At 45.5% G+C, this 18829-nt stretch overlaps 2 protein-coding genes across 2 annotated transcripts in view; one reads left to right on the top strand and one right to left on the bottom strand.

Moving 5' to 3' along the window:
* SULT4A1 (sulfotransferase family 4A member 1) overlaps positions 1-18829 on the top strand; it is a 51546-nt gene that overhangs the window by 5948 nt on the left and 26769 nt on the right. The window lies entirely within an intron of this gene.
* On the bottom strand, positions 5126-5996 carry LOC118852064 (pancreatic progenitor cell differentiation and proliferation factor-like). Its single transcript, XM_036761704.1, has one exon. The coding sequence runs from the start codon at positions 5803-5805 to the stop codon at positions 5461-5463; it is 345 nt and encodes a 114-aa protein (XP_036617599.1). The 5' UTR covers positions 5806-5996; the 3' UTR covers positions 5126-5460.

Here is an 18829-nt window from a genome sequence, read left to right as displayed (position 1 = left end):
CCAAGATGGCATATATTCTGATTGCCCTGTTCCCCAGTCAGCCCTCCCTTCTGTCGCCCCCCCCTTCTCCTCCCCCACCCCATGCCTCTTGCCCTTACTTTCTTGTAGGGCAAGATAGATTTCTATGCTCCATTGCCTGCATATCTTATTTCCTAGTTGCATGCAAAACCTTTTTTTTGAACACCTGTTTTTAAAACTTTTAGTTCCAAATTCTCTCCCCTCTTCCCACCCCAGCCACCCTCCCTAAGAAGGCAAGCAATTCAACATAGGCCACATGTGTATCATTATGTAAAACCCTTCCACAATACTCATGTTGTGAAAGACTAACTATATTTAGCTCCTTCCTATCCTATCCTCCTTTGTTCAATTTTCTCCCTTGACCCTGTCCCTTTTCAAAAGTGTTTGCTTTTGATTACCTCTTCCCCCATCTGCCCTCCCTTCTGTCATCCCCCCTTTTTTATCTCCTTCCTCCCTCTTTCCTGTGGGGTAAGATACCCAATTGAGTGCATATGTTATTCCCTCCTCAGTTCAAATCTGATGGGAGCAAGATTCACTCATCCCCCCTCACCTGCCCCCTCTTCCCTTTCTATAGAACTGCTTTTTCTTGCCACTTTTATGTGAGATAATTTACCCCATTCTATCTCTTCCTTTCTCCCTCTCTCAATATATTCCTCTCTCATGCCTTAATTTAATTTTTTTTTAGATATCATCCCTTCATATTCAACTCACCCTGTGCCCTCTGTCTGTATATATATATGTATATGTATATGTACATGTGTACATATATATGTATGTATACATATATTCCCTTCAGCTATCCTAATATTGAGGTCTCATGAATTATACACATCATCTTTCCATGTAGGAATGTCAACAAAACAGTTCAACTTTAGTAAGTCCCTTATGATTTCTCTTTCTTGTTTACCTTTTCATGCTTCTCTTGATTCTTGCATTTGAAAGTCAAATTTTCTATTCAGCTCTGGTCTTTTCACTGAGAAAGCTTGAAAGTCCTCTATTTTATTGAAAATCCATATTTTGCCTTGGAGCATAATACTCAGTTTTGCTGGGTAGGTGATTCTAGGTTTTAATCCTACCTCCATTGACCTCTGGAATATTGTATACCAAGCCCTTCGATCCCTTAATATAGAAACTGCTAGATCTTGTGTTATTCTGATTGTGTTTCCACAATACTCAAATTGCTTCTTTCTGGCTTCTTGCAGTATTTTCTCCTTGATCTGGGAGCTCTGGAATTTGGCAACAATGTTCTTAGGAGTCTTCTTTTTGGGATCTTTTTCAGGTGATATTAGGTGGATTTTTTCAATTTCTATTTCACCCTCTGGCTCTAGAATACCAGGGCAGTTCTCCTTGATAATTTCTTGAAAGATGATATGTAGGCTCTTTTTTTGATCATGGCTTTCAGGTAGTCCAGTAATTTTTAAATTATCTCTCCTGGATCTATTTTCCATGTCAGTGGTTTTTCCAATAACATATTTCATATCGTCTTTCATTTTTTCATTCCTTTGGTTCTTTTTGATAATATCTTGATTTCTCATCAAGTCACTAGCTTCCACTTGCTCCAACCTAATTTTTAAGGTGATATCTTCTTCAGTGGTCTTTTGGACCTCCCTTTCCATTTGGCTAATTCTGCCTTTCAAGGCATTCTTCTCCTCATTGGCTTTTTGGAGCTCTTTTGCCATTTGAGTTAGTCTATTTTTTAAGGTGTTATTTTCTTCAGTATTTTTTTGGGTCTCCTTTAGCAAGTCATTGACTTGTTTTCATGGTTTTCCCGCATCACTCTCATTTCTCTTCCCATTTTTTTCCTCTACTTCTCTAACTTGCTTTTCCAAATCCTGGCCTGAGACCAGTTCATATTTTTCTTGGAGGCTTTTGATGTGGGCTCTTTGACTTTGTTGACTTCTTCTGGCTGTATGTTTTGGTCTTCTTTGTCACCAAAGAAAGATTCCTAAGTCTGAGTCTGAATCTGAGTCCGTTTTTGCTGCCTGGTCATGTTCTCAGCCAACTACTTGACCCTTGAGTTTTTCATCGGGGTATGACTGCTTGTATAGAGTACTTTGTCCGAAGCTCGAGGGGCTGCGCTGTTGTTTTCAGAGATTTTTCTACTCAGCAAGTTCTGCCACACCAGTGCTCCTCCTTCCCCAAGAATCGCCAACCTGAACCACAACTCAGATCTGAGCAGGCTCTGATTCCCACTCCCACTCTGATTCGCCACTCAATTCCTCCTGCCATGTGGGCCTGGGGCTAGAATCAACTGCAGCTGTAGTTCTGCAGCTGCACCACCTCCCCTGTCCCTGGGGCAGTGGCTGAACCGAGAACTCCTTTCACTCTGTCCCCGCAGTTTTCCCCACCAACCTTCTCTATTGTCTTTGGTGTTTGTGGGTTGAGAAGTCTGTTAACTGCCACAGCTCAGTGATTCAGGTGCTAGGGCCTGTTCCACCTGGCTCCTGGTCTGCTGCTCCAGGCACAGCCCATGCTGGGCTCTGCTCTGCCCTGCTCCCAGCTCCATGTGATAGACCTTAACCAGCCACCATCCAGACTGTCCTTGGCTGGAGCCCTGCTTCCCTCTGCTATTTTGTGGGTTCTTCAGTTCTAGAATTTGTTCAGAGCCATTTTTACAGGTGTTTGGAGGGTCCTTGGGGATAGCCCTAGGCAAGTCCCTGCTTTCCAGCTGCCATCTTGGCTCTGCCCCCCTCAACCAGTTTTCTAGGCTGGGTTCTAGGGACCAGAGAAGATGCAACCTGGGTGAAGGGGAGGCGAGAAAAAGAAAAATCATTATGAAAGATAGTGGTTCGTTCAGTCCCTGCAGAAAGCTGCCTTCCATTTAAGCCTGTGTCACCAATCAGGGATAATGAGCCACAGCTGGTGCTAACAAGCATTTTCAAGAGTAGTCATGGTGTAGTAGAAGGATCATTGACTTAGTCAGGAGGCACGTTCATCTCTATCCTGCTTCTGATAGTTGGGTGACCCTGGGCCCATCCCCTTACTTTGGGGAGCTTACATTTGCTCCTAAGTAGGGTAAGTAGAATAATAGAGGACCCTACCTCCTAAGACTGCTGTGGGGAAAGCTCTTTGTAAACTGTAAACCCCTGGAGAAAAGCAAGCTGTTAAGTTAAATACTTCCTGAAGGACAAGGATGTATAAAATATCCTTCTTCTCCAGCAGCATCTTACCTAGTTAGGAAGACATATCTAGTGACACCCTTGAAAGGATGTCCAACAGATATTATTGTGTTCATTTTACAGATGGGGAAAGTGGAAACCAGTGAAGTCACTTACACAAGGTTTACGTAGCTCATAATTGGTAGACACAAGATTTGAATCCAGGTCATTTGACCTCCAGACCAATGCTCTTTGGGTTTATTTTTTATTATTTTTTAAGTTTTCAACACTCACTTTTATAAGATTTTGAATTCCAAATTTTGTTTCTCCCTCCCTTCTCTCCTCCATCCTCAAGACAGCATGCCATCTCCAATGCTCTTTGAATCATGGGCCCAAAAGACCTTTGAAATCAGAATCCTAGATGTGGGGAGGGTCTTTGAAAGGCCATTCAGCTCATCCTCCTACCTTAATGCTGCTTGTACCAAAATCATACCATATGGCTGGGAATCTGCTAAAACAGCCTGTGGATATTGGAGGGAAGAGCATTCATGGACCTTTACCATGGTTTCATCCAGATGGAAACAAAGCTTTTTCCTTCTCCAGATAGGGGCTGAGGTCAGGAATATGGTAATTAGAGTGCAGCATTCTACCTCCGATCATAATCGGTACATTAATTACTATAAATGGTATCCTAATCCCATCCCCAGACAGGCTCCCATATCTGTCTGTGCATCATTTAGAGCCCAGCAGTTGTGAGCACATATTCATGGAGATGACACACATATGCCTGGAGGGATCAGCACTTCCTTCCTTCCTTCTTTCCTTCCTTCTTTCTTTCCTTCCTTCCTTCTTTCCTTCCTTCCTTCCTTCCTTCCTTCCTTCCTTCCTTCCTTCCTTCCTTCCTTCCTTCCTCCCTCCTTCCCTCCCTCCCTTCCCCTCTCCCTCTGTCCCTTCCTTCCTTCCCCCTCCCTCCCTTCCTCCCCTCCTTCCTTCCTTCTTTCCTTCCTTCCTTCCTTCATTCATTCTTTCCTCCACCCATTCAACAAACATTTGTTAGTCACTTACTATGTGCCAGGCACTGCATTAGGCATTGAATTGGGGATGCAGAGATGAAAAGGAATCAGTGCCTGCTTTTAAGGAGCTCAGTTCTCCTTGGAGGAACATAGTATATACACAGAAAAGCAAATGCAAAATATCTGATTATATCGCTTTAATGTACGGAAACCCATTTATATGAGGTCTCTCATTTGATCTTCATAATAACTCAAAAGAGATATACTAATCTTATACCCATTTTAATTATGGGGAACTGAAGCAAACTGAGGTTAAGTGACTTGCCCAGGTTCCACAGCTAGTAAGGCTAGATTAGCACTCACCTTCCTGACTCCAGGCCAAATGTTCTATGCACTAGGCCACTAAGATGCCTATATTTACAAAGTAATTTGAGGAGGAGGAGGAAGACGAGGAGGAGGAGGAGGAGGAGGAGAATGGCACTAGCAATTGGAAGAAACAGGAAAGGCTCTGAAAGATAGAGGTGAGGATAGAGGGCATTCCATACCTGGGGCGGGGTGCGGGGAGCCTGGGCAAAGGCAGGCAGATAGGAGATGAAATGTACCAGGCATGTTAAGAAGGTCAGCTTTGCTGAAGAAGGACGTATAAGGCAAGGAGTCAGATTGTGGAGGGCACCAAAGCAGGTGAAGTCTTGGGAGACCAGGCCTCTGGGTAGGGTTTGCAGAAGTCAGGGCAGCTGCTGTTCCTTCCTGTGAAGGGTGGGGCACCTACTCAGGTGCCAACCAGACTCCTAGGAGTCCTTCTTGCGAATGCCATTGTGCTAATTGCCTCAAGGCCTGGAGCCCTCCAGAGCCTCCAAAATGAGATCAATAACCACTCAAAAGGGTTTAGGCCAGAGTGGGGAACCTGGGGCCTTGAGGCCACATGTGATCCTCTAGGTCCTCAAGTGCGACCCTTTGACTGAATCCAAACTTCGCAGAACAAAGTTATGAAAGATATTTTTTTTTTAAAAGGCTGCTCAAAGTTTATTAGTTTCTGTTGAGTACAAAGTGAACAAGTTACTGAGGTTGCTGAAAAGCACATAGGTGATTCAGATAGTAAAAAAAAAAACAAATAATAACAGTGTGGCTTCTTTTGCTTGTTTTTTGGTGTTTTGCTTTTGTTTTCCTTTTTAAAAAAAACCACACACACAACACAACTACTTCTACACTTAAGCAGCTTATCTATTCTAAGGGAATAGGTGGGAGAGGGAAGGGGGGGAGGGGAGGGGGAAATGGGCTCTGATGCCTAGCACACTTCAGAAGCAAGGGAGCAGCAAGGAGGGTGCTGCTGCTCATGCAGAAGGCCCAGTGTTGGTCTTGCTGGGCTCGCTGACATGCCGCTTCCTCATGGCCTCCTGAGCCAGGTCACAGGTGATCGTGCCGTGAGCAACCTGGAAAGTTCCTGAGTGCTCTGGGGATTCCAATACAGTTGTCATGAACGGATGACTCGACTTCCTGAAGAAGAAGCTTGCCCACCAGTGGCCTGGGTCTGATTTGGGAAGACCAGGATGGTGGGGGATCACTTCCCCAGAGTACTCAGCACTTCCACAGGAGCTGTTGCTGGAAGTGGAACCCAGACGCCTTCGGTAGTAGTCATGGGTTGCTACAAGTGAACTGCTGGACGGGATTGCTGCCATGTTGCTTGTTCTTCTTATGATGATGTAAACCTTAGTGGCGGCTCCCGAGCAGCCCCTGTCAGGCAGTGGGCTGCGGCGGACGATCACGGGTGACCTGGCTCGGGGGAAGGGGGCGCTAGGCCACAGAGCCCATTTGTAAAGGAGATTACGGGAGGATACTCCACGGCAACGAAAATGCGAGGGTTCTTTGGGTTTTCATGAAAGATATTTTTAAAAAACATTTTTATTTTGTTAAATATTTCCCAGTTACTTTAAATTTTTTAAACATTCATTTTAAAAAAAATTTGAGTTCCAAATTCTCTCCCTCCTTCCCATCCTTCTCCCACTTGAGAAGGTAAGCAATATGATATTGATTATACATGTAAAGTAATGCAAAACACACTTCCATATTAGCAAGGTTGCAAAAGAAAACACGTAAAAAACAAGAAAAATAAAGCAGCAACGTGTGCAGCAGTTCTCTCTGGAGGTTAATAGCATTTTTTGTCATTAGTCCTTCAGAATTGTCTTGGATCCCTGTCTTGATCAGAGTAGCTAAGTCTTTCAAAGCTGATCATTTCCATTACTGTGTACCGTGTCCTCCTGGTTCTGCTCTCTTCACTTTGCATCAGTTCATGTACATCTTCCCAGGTTTTTTCAAACCATCCTGCTTGTCATTTCTTATAGCACAGTAGTATTCCACCACAATCATATAGCACAACTCGCTCAGCCATTCCCCAATCAATGGCATTCCTTCAATTTTCAATTTTTTGCCATCACAAAAAGAGCTATCAATATTTTTGTACGTATAGGTCCTTTTCCCTTTTCTTTGATCTCTTTGGGATACAGACCTAGTATTAGTGGTATTGCTGGGTTAAAGGGTTTTGCTGGGTAAAAGAGTTTTACAGCTCTTTGGGCATAGTTCCGGATTATTCTCCAGAATGGCTGAGCCAATAAACAACTCTAGCAGTAGTGCATCAGTGTCCCAGCTTCTCCACTTCTGGTCCAGCATTTCTCATTTTCCTTTCCTGTCATGTTCGCCAATTTGATAGGTATGAGGTGGTACCTCAAGGTTGTTTTAGTTCGCATTTCTCTAATCAATAGTGACTGATATAACCAATAGTCTCTTGATTGCCAAATCCAAAGGTCTTTTCTCAGCCCTCGTTCTTCTTGACCTCTTTGTGGCCTCTGACGCAGGCACTTTCTCCTACTCGATACTCTCATCTCTCTAGGTTTTCAGTATACCGCCCTCTCCTGGTTCTCCTCCTCCCTATCAGACAGCTTCCTCTCAGGTTCATTTGCTAGATTCTCCTCCAAATCATATCTTCTAACCATAAGCGTCCCTCGGGTTTCTGTCCTGGCTCTTCTCTTCTCCCTCCTGACTACTTCAGCTAGTGATCTCATCCACTCCCACGGATTTAATTACCGTCTCCACGCCGATAATTCTCAAATCTACTTTTTCTGCCTCGCCCCGAAGTCTCTACCGACCTTCAACCTCTCCTGTCCTAGATACCTTTGGGCCTTTCTCAAACACGACCTCTTCTCTTCGTTTCCAGCCCTCGTCGCTTCGTGCCTGTATTATCAGAACAGGCCGCTGGGAGGCGAGGTCTGGCCGCTTCGAGGCCCTCTCTGTTCCGGTCCGTCCTCTATCCCCGACCCCTCCTAATTCCGGCGGCTTCCCTCTCAGTTATTTCCCATTTGTCCTGTATATGGCGCGTTTAACACGTTTATTCGCTTGTTGTCTTCCGTATTAAATTGTGGGCTCCTTGAGAGTAGGGACCGGCCTTTGCTTCTCAGTGTATCCGCAGAGCTTGGCGCGGTGCCTGGTACACAGTAGGAGCTTACTAGATGTTTATCAGCTAACTATATATCTTGTATTATACACATAGTTGTTTTCATGTTGTTTCCCCAAATAGAAAGTAGGCTCCTTCGGGGCTGGGACTGTGTTTTTAAACTTCTTCGCGTCTCCGGCGGTTGGCCCACGGCCCGGCACAAACAAGCCCTTAGTAAATGCTTGCTGATTGACTGACTGGATGGATGGAGATTGCGATGAATCTGCGCTTGCCCACCCTGCGAGACTCTCGTCCGCGTCCTCCCATAACTTCACCACGAGGGCCCCCCCCCCCCCAAGGGCTGGAGATTTTTCCCAATTTTTCTCGACGTCACAAGGGCGCCGCGGAGCGCTCGGACTGCCCCGGTCATCCGTCGTCATATGACCGGGCTCTTTTCTCTTCCCATCATACATTTCCCTGATAGCATCCTTTGCCCTGTTCTTTGGGGTTCCTCGTCGGTCATTCGTTTCATTCCGCTCGCCCCCCTTGCCCTCCGTATGACCCTCCTTTTCACCGGCAGAGTGTCGGTGTGAGCGAGACAAGCTTCTGTGTCTGGGTGCTAAAAGATGGGCTTTTGTGGCCACGGTCAGCTTGGGTTCTGGACGGCTCCGTGTCGTCTCCTCCCGTTCGGTCCCGGACTCAGCTGGGGATCCGTTTGCAGCGGCCGTCTATGTTATTCATGAGGGTATGGAGCTTGATGTATTGGAAAGAGCGTCGGACTGGCCGTGGAGAGGCCTGGGCTGGAATCTCTGCTGTGATCCTAATGGCGGAGTTTCAAGCTCCAGAGAGGGAGAGCTTTTGCGGGGATGTCCAGCCGGCGGAGTGCACCTTAGTCTCTCCCTCTTTGAACCGCCGCAGCGCTCAGGGCCGTACTCAGGGCACCCTGCTCGGTCTTCTCCAGATCCTTCCCTATTGATGATGATAATGAACAGCTCGGGTTTAGAAAGCTCTTCACAATGTGCAGAGCCTTTTATGTACGTATGATGGATCTTGACAACGACCTTGTGAGCTAGGTGCTGTTAGCATTCCCGTTTTACAGATGAGGAAACTGAGGTTGTAAGAGGTTAAATGACTTAGCTGGAAGCAGTCAATGAGGATTTATGAAGCGCCTACTATGTGCCACACACTGTGCCAAGCACAACGTATACAAAAAGAGGCATAAGTTCTTGTCCTCAAGGAGTTTACGGTCTAATGGGAAAACAATGAACAGATATGTACAGATAAGCCGTACGCAGGAAAAATAATAGATCGCTGAAAGAGGGAAGGCACCAGAATTAAAAGAGTTTGAGGTACGGAGCTCTGAGCATCTGTGACAATATTTGAAAGCAGACGCTTCTGACTCCAAGGACAGGGCTCTGTCCACGAGGCCATCTCTACCTGCTTTAAAGGCCAGATTCTCTACCCACTTCCATCTTAGAGATGAGATTGCACCGATCATGCCAAGCCGCAGAATCAATCAACATTTATTAAACCCCAACTGTATGACAGGCCCCAGGGATACAACTTTCCTGTTCGCAAGACATGAGAGTCACTCTTTAAAAGTGGGGTTTTATGAGTGTGCCTTGAATCCCACAAGGGAAGTGTCCGGATCAGACAGGGCATCCAAGCATGCCTCTTGGATGGGGTGGGGATGGGTAGGAGAAGGTGGCAACCAGCCAACAGTTCCCTAAAATGGGTCCTCAGGCAATCCTGTGTTCGTGAAGGAATTGGGTCCCTCCTTTCTCCTAAAGTCATGGACTGTCTGACCTGGGAGGAGCCTTAGGGATCATCTCCTCTAATTTCCTCTTCTTCCAGAGCTCAGAGATGACTGGGGACTTGTCTCAATTCACAAGCTTAGTGCAAGAGACTCATCTCCAGCCTCCAAGTCTTTTCCCCTTCCTAACAGGGGACTGTTTTCTAGCTCACCAGCCTCATCTCAAGAAAAGACAGAACTGAAATTCTAAAATCAATTCTGATTTTTTTTCCTTTCAGCATCCCTGATAGAACATTTGCCTAAGGCAGGGGGTAGGCATGGGGCAGACTTTGTGAAGCAGGTCAAGTGACTGAATGCCTAGGATATGAAAGACTGGATTTCCATGGGGTGAGCAGGAATGGGTTGTATGGAGAATCCCAGCTGTTCCTCTTCCTCTCTGCTGAGGAAATTGTGCAAAGCACAGTTTTATCCAAACTGACATGGCTACTTTGGATCTAGGAAGCTCACTCCCAAATTCTGGAGCCAGATGAGGCTTTTCAAATTTCATGGTTTTGTGTTTTACCTCATCCTCCCCCCTCCAACTAACAAAATATTGATGAGTCCCAAGGGAAGGGTTTAAATGTAATGTTACATAGAAACAAGCTGAGACAATACATTAAATATTATATTATATTATTTTTATTAATTAATTGAAAAATCTTCAACCTCATTAATAGTTAAAAGGGATGGAAATTAAAATAACTTCAAGGTTTTACATTAGGCCCATCAAATTGGTGAAAAACAATTAAATGCAAAGGAACTTAGTGCTGGTCGGATCGTACAGAAATAGGCACACATTCATTGATGGTGGAATTGCAAGTTCAACGGACATTTCTAGGGAATAATTGGCCAGGACACAAAATTACAAAAAGAGTCATATCCTTTGACTCAATGATTCCATTCTTGGGAATAGACCCAAAGAATATCAATAAAAACAACAACAGAAACCAGCTTTGCTCAAATGTTGTCATCACTTTTCAACATTCAGCATTATATGTAATTGCACAAAACATTCACTAGGAGAATGCATAGATGAATTGCATACTTATGTACAGAACATCATGGTGCAGTGAAGGCTGGTAAGTCATGCCAAGGGAAAAGTCAGCACCAGAATAAAAGAATGCAAGCTAAGACAATTAGAGGGAAAGGGGGTGAGAATGAATAGACCGAGAATCCTGATGGCAACCTAGAGGGAGGGAGGGAAAAGATAGGAAAGTCTAGCCATTGAGATGAATTAAAATGGCAAACTATTAAATTCTTTTTGATATATATTTGTTTTTATGTCACCTACATTTCCCACTCTATCTTTTTCCCAGAGCGCCATCCTTTATTGTAAAGAATGAAAAGAGGGAGAAAAATCAGTCCAACAAAACCACCATATCAGCGGAGTCTGATGTTATATTCAGCATTCCACACTTGAGCTCCCCCACTTCTGTAAAACATTTTTTGGGGGAAGGGACAGCCACTGTAAGCCGTTTTCTCTCCAGAGCTCCAGTGCCTTCTAGCCCTCAGATCTGATAAGTTAAAGGGCTTGTTAGTCTCAGAGTTCCAGATATTTCCAACCCATGTGACCTTGGGCAAATCACTTATGCCCCAAGGCCCTCAGTTTCCTTATCTGTAAAATGAGGATGTGCCACTGTTTGGCTTCGAAAGCCCCTCGCACTAGATCAGGGTCCTCTCTTTTGTTTGTGCCATGGGTGCCTTTGAAAGTCTGGTGAAGCCTGTGGAGCCTTTCTCAAAATCGTGTTTTTAAATGCACAAAATAAAATACATAGGATTACAAAGAAAACTGAGTAGGCTGAAATATTGTTAGCAAAACATTTTAAAATCATGAGCCCCAGCTTAATAATAACAGCTAGAATTTAAGTGGTGCTTTAAGGTTCGCAAACATCTCGTTTTATCCTCACAAACCCCCCAGGAGATAGGTACTATTTGGAGCCCCATTTTACAGGTGAGGGAAGTGAGGCATACAGTGGTTAAGTGACTTGCCTAGGGTCACTCAGCTAGCAAATGTCTGGGGCTGGATTTGAACTTTTCCTCCTAACTCCAGGTCTGACACTCCATCCACTACCACTTGGCTGCCCTAGGATGAGAAGCCGTTCTCTACATGTCTGATGATACAACCCTGTGAATTCCAATGGACTCTACTGCTTTCCGGTCCCAGAATTGGACCCAAAGCTCCAACTGTCTCCATCCCCAGAATCCTGACGGCTTCTCATCTCGCATTGCAGTGGGGTTTGGATGGAGCCTGCCTTGCCAGCCTCTGACATCACTAATGCCCCGTCTGCAGCTATTGATTTCTTGGCCTTTGTGGGGCTCAGCTAGGCTGCTCCCCCACATCACTGCCATCTGACTCAAGCATGTTTGGCTCCTCTTACCTACCCAGCAAGGTGGCTCCAAGCACAACCGCCCTCCTGCGCTTCTATTTTTAAACCCAGCCTTCTCTCGACATCAAATTGGATTTGCTGTGGCAATTAGACTGCCTCGCATCTGCAGAGTTGCAATTATGAAAGTGAAGCCCCCTCTCTGGGGTTGGGCTCCTGCTTGAGAAGGAGGAGGGTGTGAGCAGCAGGTGGAGGAGGTGCCCTCCTGCTCAGCCACCTGTCTTTGCTCAGGCCTTTTGTTGGACCTGGGGTCTCCTCCTTCTCTACCCCTATTCATTCAGGTGCCCAAATAGACTTTCTTTCTTTTTTTTTTTAAATTTTAATTTAAATTTATTTAACATATTTAGTTTTCAGCATTGATTTTCACAACAGTTTGAATTACAAATTTTCTCCCCATTTCTCCCCTCCCCCCCACTCTAAGATGGCATATATTCTGGTTGCCCTGTTCCCCAGTCAGCCCTCCCCTCTATCACCCCCCTCCCCTCTCATCCCGTTTTCCCTTCCTTTCTTGTAGGGCAAGATAAATTTCTATGCCCCATTGCCTGTGTATCTTATTTTTTAGTTGCATGCAAAAACTTTTTTTTTGTTTTTGAACATCTGTTTTTAAAACTTTTAGTTCCAAATTCTCTCCCCTCTTCCCTCCCCACCCACCCTTCCTAAGAAGTCGAGCAATTCAACCTAGGCCACATGTGTATCATCATGTATAACCCTTCCACACTACTCATGTTGTGAAAGACTAACTTCATTTTGCTCCTTCCCAACCCATCCCGCTTTATTGAATTTTCTCCCTTGACCCTGTCCCTTTTCCAAAGTGTTTGTTTTGCTTACCTCCACCCCCATCTGCCCTCCCCTCCATCATCCCTCCCCTTTTATTTTTTTTTTATCTTCCTCCCTCTTCTTTCCTGTGGGGTAAGATACCCAACTGAGTATGTATGGTATTCCCTCCTCAGGCCAAATCTGATGAGAGCAAGGTTCACTCATTCCCCCCTTACCTGCCCTCTCCCCTCCTCCCACAGAACTGCTTCCTCTTGCCACCTTTATGTGAGATAATCCACCCCATTCTATCTCTCCCTATCTCCCTCTCTCAGTATGTTGCTCTCTCATCCCTTAATTTTATTTTATTTCTTTTAGATATCTTCCCTTCATCTTCAACTCATCCTGTGTCTGCTCTCTCTTTTACATATATGTATATATATATATATATATATATACACACACACATATATATATATACATACATACATGTACACGTAGATATATACATACATACACATTCACTTATATATATACATAAACATGTATATATGCATATTCCCTTCAGCTACCCTAATACTGAGGTCTCATGAATCATACATGTCATCTTTCCATGTAGGAATGTAAACAAAACAGTTCAACTTTAGTAAGTCCCTTGCAATTCCTGTTTCTTGATTACCTTTTCATGCTTCTCTTGATTCTTGTGTTTGAAAGTCAAATTTTCTATTCAGTTCTGGTCTTTTCACTGAGAAAGCTTGAAAGTCCTCTATTTTATTGAAAATCCATATTTTGCCTTGGAGCATGATACTCAGTTTTGCTGGGTAGGTGATTCTAGGTTTTAATCCTAGCTCCATTGACCTCCGGAATATCGCATTCCAAGCCCTTCGATCTCTTAATGTAGAAGCTGCCAGATCTTGGGTTATTCTGATTGGGTTTCCACAATACTCAAATTGTTTCTTTCTGGCTGCTTGCAGTATTTTCTCCTTGATCTGGGAGCTCTGGAATTTGGTGACAATATTCCTAGGAGATTTCTTTTTGGGATCTATTTGAGGAGGTGATCGATGGATTCTTTCAATTTCTATTTTGCCCTGTGGCTCTAGAATATCAGGGCAGTTCTCCTTGATAATTTCCTGAAAGATGGTATCTAGGCTCTTTTTTTGATCATGGCTTTCAGGTAGTCCAATAATTTTTAAATTATCTCTCCTGGATCTATTTTCCAGGTCAGTGGTTTTTCCAATGAGATATTTCACATTGTCTTCCATTTTTTCATTCCTTTGGTTCTGTTTTATAATATCCCGATTTCTCATCAAGTCACTAGCTTCCACTTGATCCAATCTAATTTTTAAAGTAGTATTTTCTTCAGTGGTCTTTTGGACCTCCTTTTCCATTTGGCTAATTCTGCCTTTCAAGGCATTCTTCTCCTCATTGGCTTTTTGGAGCTCTTTTGCCATTTGAGTTAATCTATTTTTTAAGGTGTTGTTTTCTTCAGTGTATTTTTCCGTATTTTTCTGGGTCTCCTTTAGCAAGTCATTGACTTGTTTTTCATGGTTTTCTCGCATCCTTCTCATTTCTCTTCCCAATTTTTCCTCTACTTCTCTAACTTGCTTTTCCAAATCCTTTTTGAGCTCTTCCATGACCTGGGACCGGTTCATGTTTTTCTTGGAGGCTTTTATTGTAGGCTCTATGACTTTGTTGTCTTCTTTAGGCTGTATGTTTTGGTCTTCTTTGTCACCAAAGAAAGAATCCAAAGTCTGAGACTGAATCTGGGCGCGTTTTCGCTGCCTGGTCATATTCCCAACCAACTAACTTGACCCTTGAGTTTTTCAGTGGGGTATGACTGCTTGTGGACTAACGAGTTCTATGTTCCACGTTTGGGGGGGAGGTGCCAGCTCTGTCACACCAGCACTACTCCTTCCCCAAGAACCCCCAGCCCGGGCTGGGCTTAGATCTTCAACAGGCTGTGCACTCCTGCTCTGATCCGCCACTTAATTCCTCCCATCAGGTGGGCCTGGGGCCAGAAGCAGCAGCAACTGTAGCTGCCCCACCTCCGCTGCCCCCGGGGCTGGAAGCCGAACCGCGAACTCCTTCCACTCCCGTAGCTTTTCCCACTAACCTTCTCTGCAGTCTTTGGTGTTTGTGGGTCGAGGAGTCTGGTAACTGCCGCAGCTCACATATTCAGGGCGCTAGGGGCCCCATCCACCCGACTCCAAGTTTGGTTGTTCCACGCAGCTCAGGCTGGGCTCTGCTGGCCCAGCTCCCAGCTCCGTGTGGGTTAGACCTCACCCAGAGACCATCTGGGCTGTCCTGGGCTGGAGCCCTGCTTCCCTCTGCTGTTTTGTGGGTTCTGCCATTCTAGAATTGGTTCAGAGCCATTTTTTATAGGTTTTTGGAGGGACTCAGTATGGAGCTCACAGTAGTCCCCGCTTACCAGCCACCATCTTGGCCCCAAATAGACTTTCATCTTCCTTCTGGGCCCAGGAAAGCATTAACCCATCCAGAGAAGGGACCATAAATCTGTTGGGTCCAATGGAGCTCCAGAACTCTCAAATGAACCTAGCTCCAGAGCAGGCAGTGCAGGAAGGGAAGGCTGGCTCAAACTTGTACCTGAGCAGGAATTCCCCCCACAGACTCAAGTGGTCATTCTGACTCTGTCTCAAGATCCCCATGGATCTCATTTCAAATTCTAGCTCCTCCTCTAGCAGCCTAGGTGACAACTTCATTTGACTCTTTGTAACCTAGTCCAGATGGATCTCTCCAACCTCCTTAAATGTTACTTCCCTTACTACCCTGTGTGATCTGCCAAACTGGCCTTTCTGTTGTTCCTTATACATGTTCCATCTCCTACTTCTACACATTTGCACTTGCTATACCCTTTGCCAGGAATGCACTCTCTCCTCACCTCTGCCTCTTAGAATCCCAGGTTCCCTTCAAAACACAGCTTAAACCCCATGTTGCACACATGAAGCCTCTCCTGATTGCTCCAACTACTAGTGCCAGAATTATGTTTTTAAAAATCTCCTCTCTGTTTTATACATCTATACATGTACATATTTATTCCCCTGGGAGACCATAAGCTCCTAGAGGCAAGGACTACTTCATGTTTGTCCTTGTATCCTAGCTGGCATGGCCTGGCACAAAATAGGCACTTAATAAGCACCTGTTGGTCAGCTGACTGATGGGCCTCAGGGAGGTCCTGTCACTGGGCCGCCTCATCCTCATCTGGAGAGTGAGGGGATCGGATCGAAGGATCTCTAAGGCTCCTTTCAGCTAAAAAATCAGATGATTTCCTGATTTCCTCAGTTGTTTGTGTGCTCCCCACCCTGTAATGACTTTGTTTTTATCCAGTATATATACTATCTATTCCTTTCTGTATGCAGTGATTTCTCCCAGTAGAGAGTAAGCCCCTTGAGGGCAGGGACTGTTTCATTGCTGTCTTTGTATCCTACTTCACCAATGCTTGTTGGATGGGATCAAATGAAAATGGAAGGTCTTCTATTGGCCAGTGCTGAGCTCTCTCTGCCATGGACACTTTGGACGTATTCACTGGCAAAGGCAGGGTCTGTTTTTCCTTGTTTCCCTACACACAACATTTTCATATCACAGATGCTTCCTGCCTTTCTGGCTTGTCCTCACCCAGACATGTGATGTCCCCAATAGAACATAAGCTGCTTGAAGGTGGAGACTGCTTCTGTCTTTGCCTCTCCACTTATGCCCCAAGGTCCTCAGTTTCCTTATCTGTAAAATAAGGATGTGCCACTGTTTGGCTTTGAAAGCTCCTCGAACTAGATCAGGGTCCTCACTTTGGTTTGTGCCATGGGTGCCTTTGAAAGTCTGGTGAAGCCTGTGGAGCCTTTCTCAAAATCGTGTTTTTAAATGCACAAAATAAAATACATGGCTCAGCCACCCATCAAAGGTCAGAACCACCAAATCTCGAGCCAGAGAAGACCTCGAGGACCCATAGTCCAGGCCTTGCCTGAGCAGAAATCCCCCTGCAGCATCCCAACAAGTGGCCATCAGCTGACCAATCAACAGTGCACCTACTGTGTGCCAGGCAGTTTGTCAGGCAACGGAGATACAAAGACAAAAGTGAGAAAGGGCTTGCATTCTATTTCACCCTAAATAGATACCACACACGTGCATACAGACATACATGTATATGCACATACATAGAATATAGACATGCATCTATACACAGAGTAGTCACCAGGTAACTGCAGGGAGGGCTGAGGAGAGGCTTTATTTAGGTTGAAAGTGGCCCCTGAGCTGAGTCTTGAAGGGATAAGAACAGTGAGAAGGCTGGTTTACTAGGCTCTAGTGCATGAAGAGAAGTATGTGGTGTGAGTCTGGAAAGAGAGTTTGGGGCCAGATCGTGAGAGCATTAAATTCTAAGCAAAAGAGTTTATTGTACTTCATCCCAGGGGTAATAGGGAGCCATTGGGGTTTATAGAGTGTGGAGTGGGGGAGGTGACACAGTTGGGAAAATCACTTTGGAGGAAATGGAAATATATTTTACCAATCACTTTGGCACCTGTGTGGCAGTTGTAGCTTGAACGTCCATGGGGGCTCCTGTTGCAGAGGCCTCAGAAAGGCGTAGTAGACCCCTCCTAGCCTATGGCTCACATTTTCCCTACCTATGCCGACTGGGATGATGCCAGCTGTCTTAGGCACCCACATAATCACAGACCCTAGACTCCCAGAGCTGGGAGGGATGTTGGAGGTCACCTAGCCAAGTCCTGGAAGGGACGAGACCAAGGCTGAAAATGTGTAATGTGGTCAGGAGTAGCCATCAGGTCAAGCGGTTAAGTGGGGCAAGATTTGGAGGTGGCTGCCAGTTTCACAACCCAGGTAGAAAATCCTTGCCATGTGCCTTGCAGTAGCTAGATTCCAGAATGAATTGAACCTTGGCCCCGAAGGCAGGAGGAAGCTCTGATAGTTCTGATCTGTGGGGATAGGGGCATGAGCCTGTTCAGATGCAAGAGCTCACCAGCAATGGCTCTGGGCTTCAGCTTCCTGCCTCTCAGAGATGCTCCTGATTTGTCCTTGAGCCCATCAGGAAGCAGCTGTGGCCATGCTGGCCCAGACAGAATATGCAGCCGCTCAGGCGCCTTCGCTTCCTCCCCAAGTACAGCTACCCTTCCAGGATCCATCCTCAGATGCAGGGGAGTGAGGCTCCAGAGAACACTTTCACCTCCCAGGGCAGGCTTCACAAGGCAGGAGCCAGCTCAGGCCAGGTCAGAGTCTGCACTTGAAGAACTGCCTCTGAATCCTGGACCTGATAGAAGCCTCGGTTTCCTCACCAATAAAACAGGGCCCCTGGCACCTGCACTGCCTTCCCTACAATGATATTGGGATGAAAATACTTTGCAAACCAAATTCCTTTTATATACGGGTTGAACCAGATGGTCTCCCCTCCAACTCTCGAATTTTGTGAATTTATGAGTACTGTGAAATCAGCCTGGAAAGAAAGGGTAGCAGTTGATTGTGAAGGTCTTTAAATGCCAACAGAGCTGTCTGCAACCAATTGTAGAGGCAATGCAGAGTGGCTGAAGCTTCCTCTTGGTGGCCTGTGCTTTAGGAATATCAGCTTGGCAGGTTGGGGCGGGGAGGTAGGATGACCAATCAGAGCTCTAGGTAATTCAGGTGACACTGGACTAGGATGGCGGCCTTGTGAGTGATGAGATGGGGATGGATGTGAGAGACGCTGTGGTGAGCAAGATTTGGTAATCGGCAGTGAGGGAGAGTGACGAGCTGGGAATGATTTCAAGGTTCAAGTAACCTTGGGTTACTGGAAGGACGATGGTGCCATCCCAGAAATGGGGGAGTATGGGGGAGGGGTGGGTGTAAGGGGCATAGTGACATGGAGGTTGATGGAGATGATGAGTGTGGTGTTAAGTGCTTTTGGTTTAGACTCCAGAATCTCTCTGAAGGTGGAGATGGCTTTGAGCTGGAACATTGTGGAATGACTTCATGACAAATACTTATGGTAGATGAGCTGAACCTTGAAGGGTAGGTGGAACTTAGGTCCAAATGAGAGGGGTGGGCATGGGCAGGGATGATTCAGAAAACTGGTTCTCCTGGACCTCTGAGGGCAGAAATAGAAGCAAAAAGAGGCAGTAACGGGTGGTGGGAAAAGTTCTGAACTCAGAGTCACAGGACCTGAGTGTGAATCCTGACTCTGCTCCTCACCACTTGTGACAAGTCATTTACCCCTCTGGACATCAGGTTCCTCATTTATAAAATAAGGAAGTTGGACCACCTGAACTCTAAGCTCCCTCCAACTCCAGAGTAGAAGATTGGGGCTCAGGAATTGGGACCATTTCCCCAAAGTAAGAGCTCTCCCCAAACAA

Source organism: Trichosurus vulpecula, chromosome 5 (genome assembly GCF_011100635.1).
Source record: "Trichosurus vulpecula isolate mTriVul1 chromosome 5, mTriVul1.pri, whole genome shotgun sequence".
NCBI classification, from domain to species: domain Eukaryota; kingdom Metazoa; phylum Chordata; class Mammalia; order Diprotodontia; family Phalangeridae; genus Trichosurus; species Trichosurus vulpecula.
The sequence above is the reverse complement of the archived record's forward strand: the minus strand, read 5'-3'. Positions and strand labels throughout refer to the sequence as shown.

What these genes read in the sequence shown, in the direction of transcription:
- LOC118852064 (XM_036761704.1), bottom strand. Translation starts at nt 5,805, where the DNA reads ATGGCAGCAATCCCGTCCAGCAGTTCACTTGTAGCAACCCATGACTAC.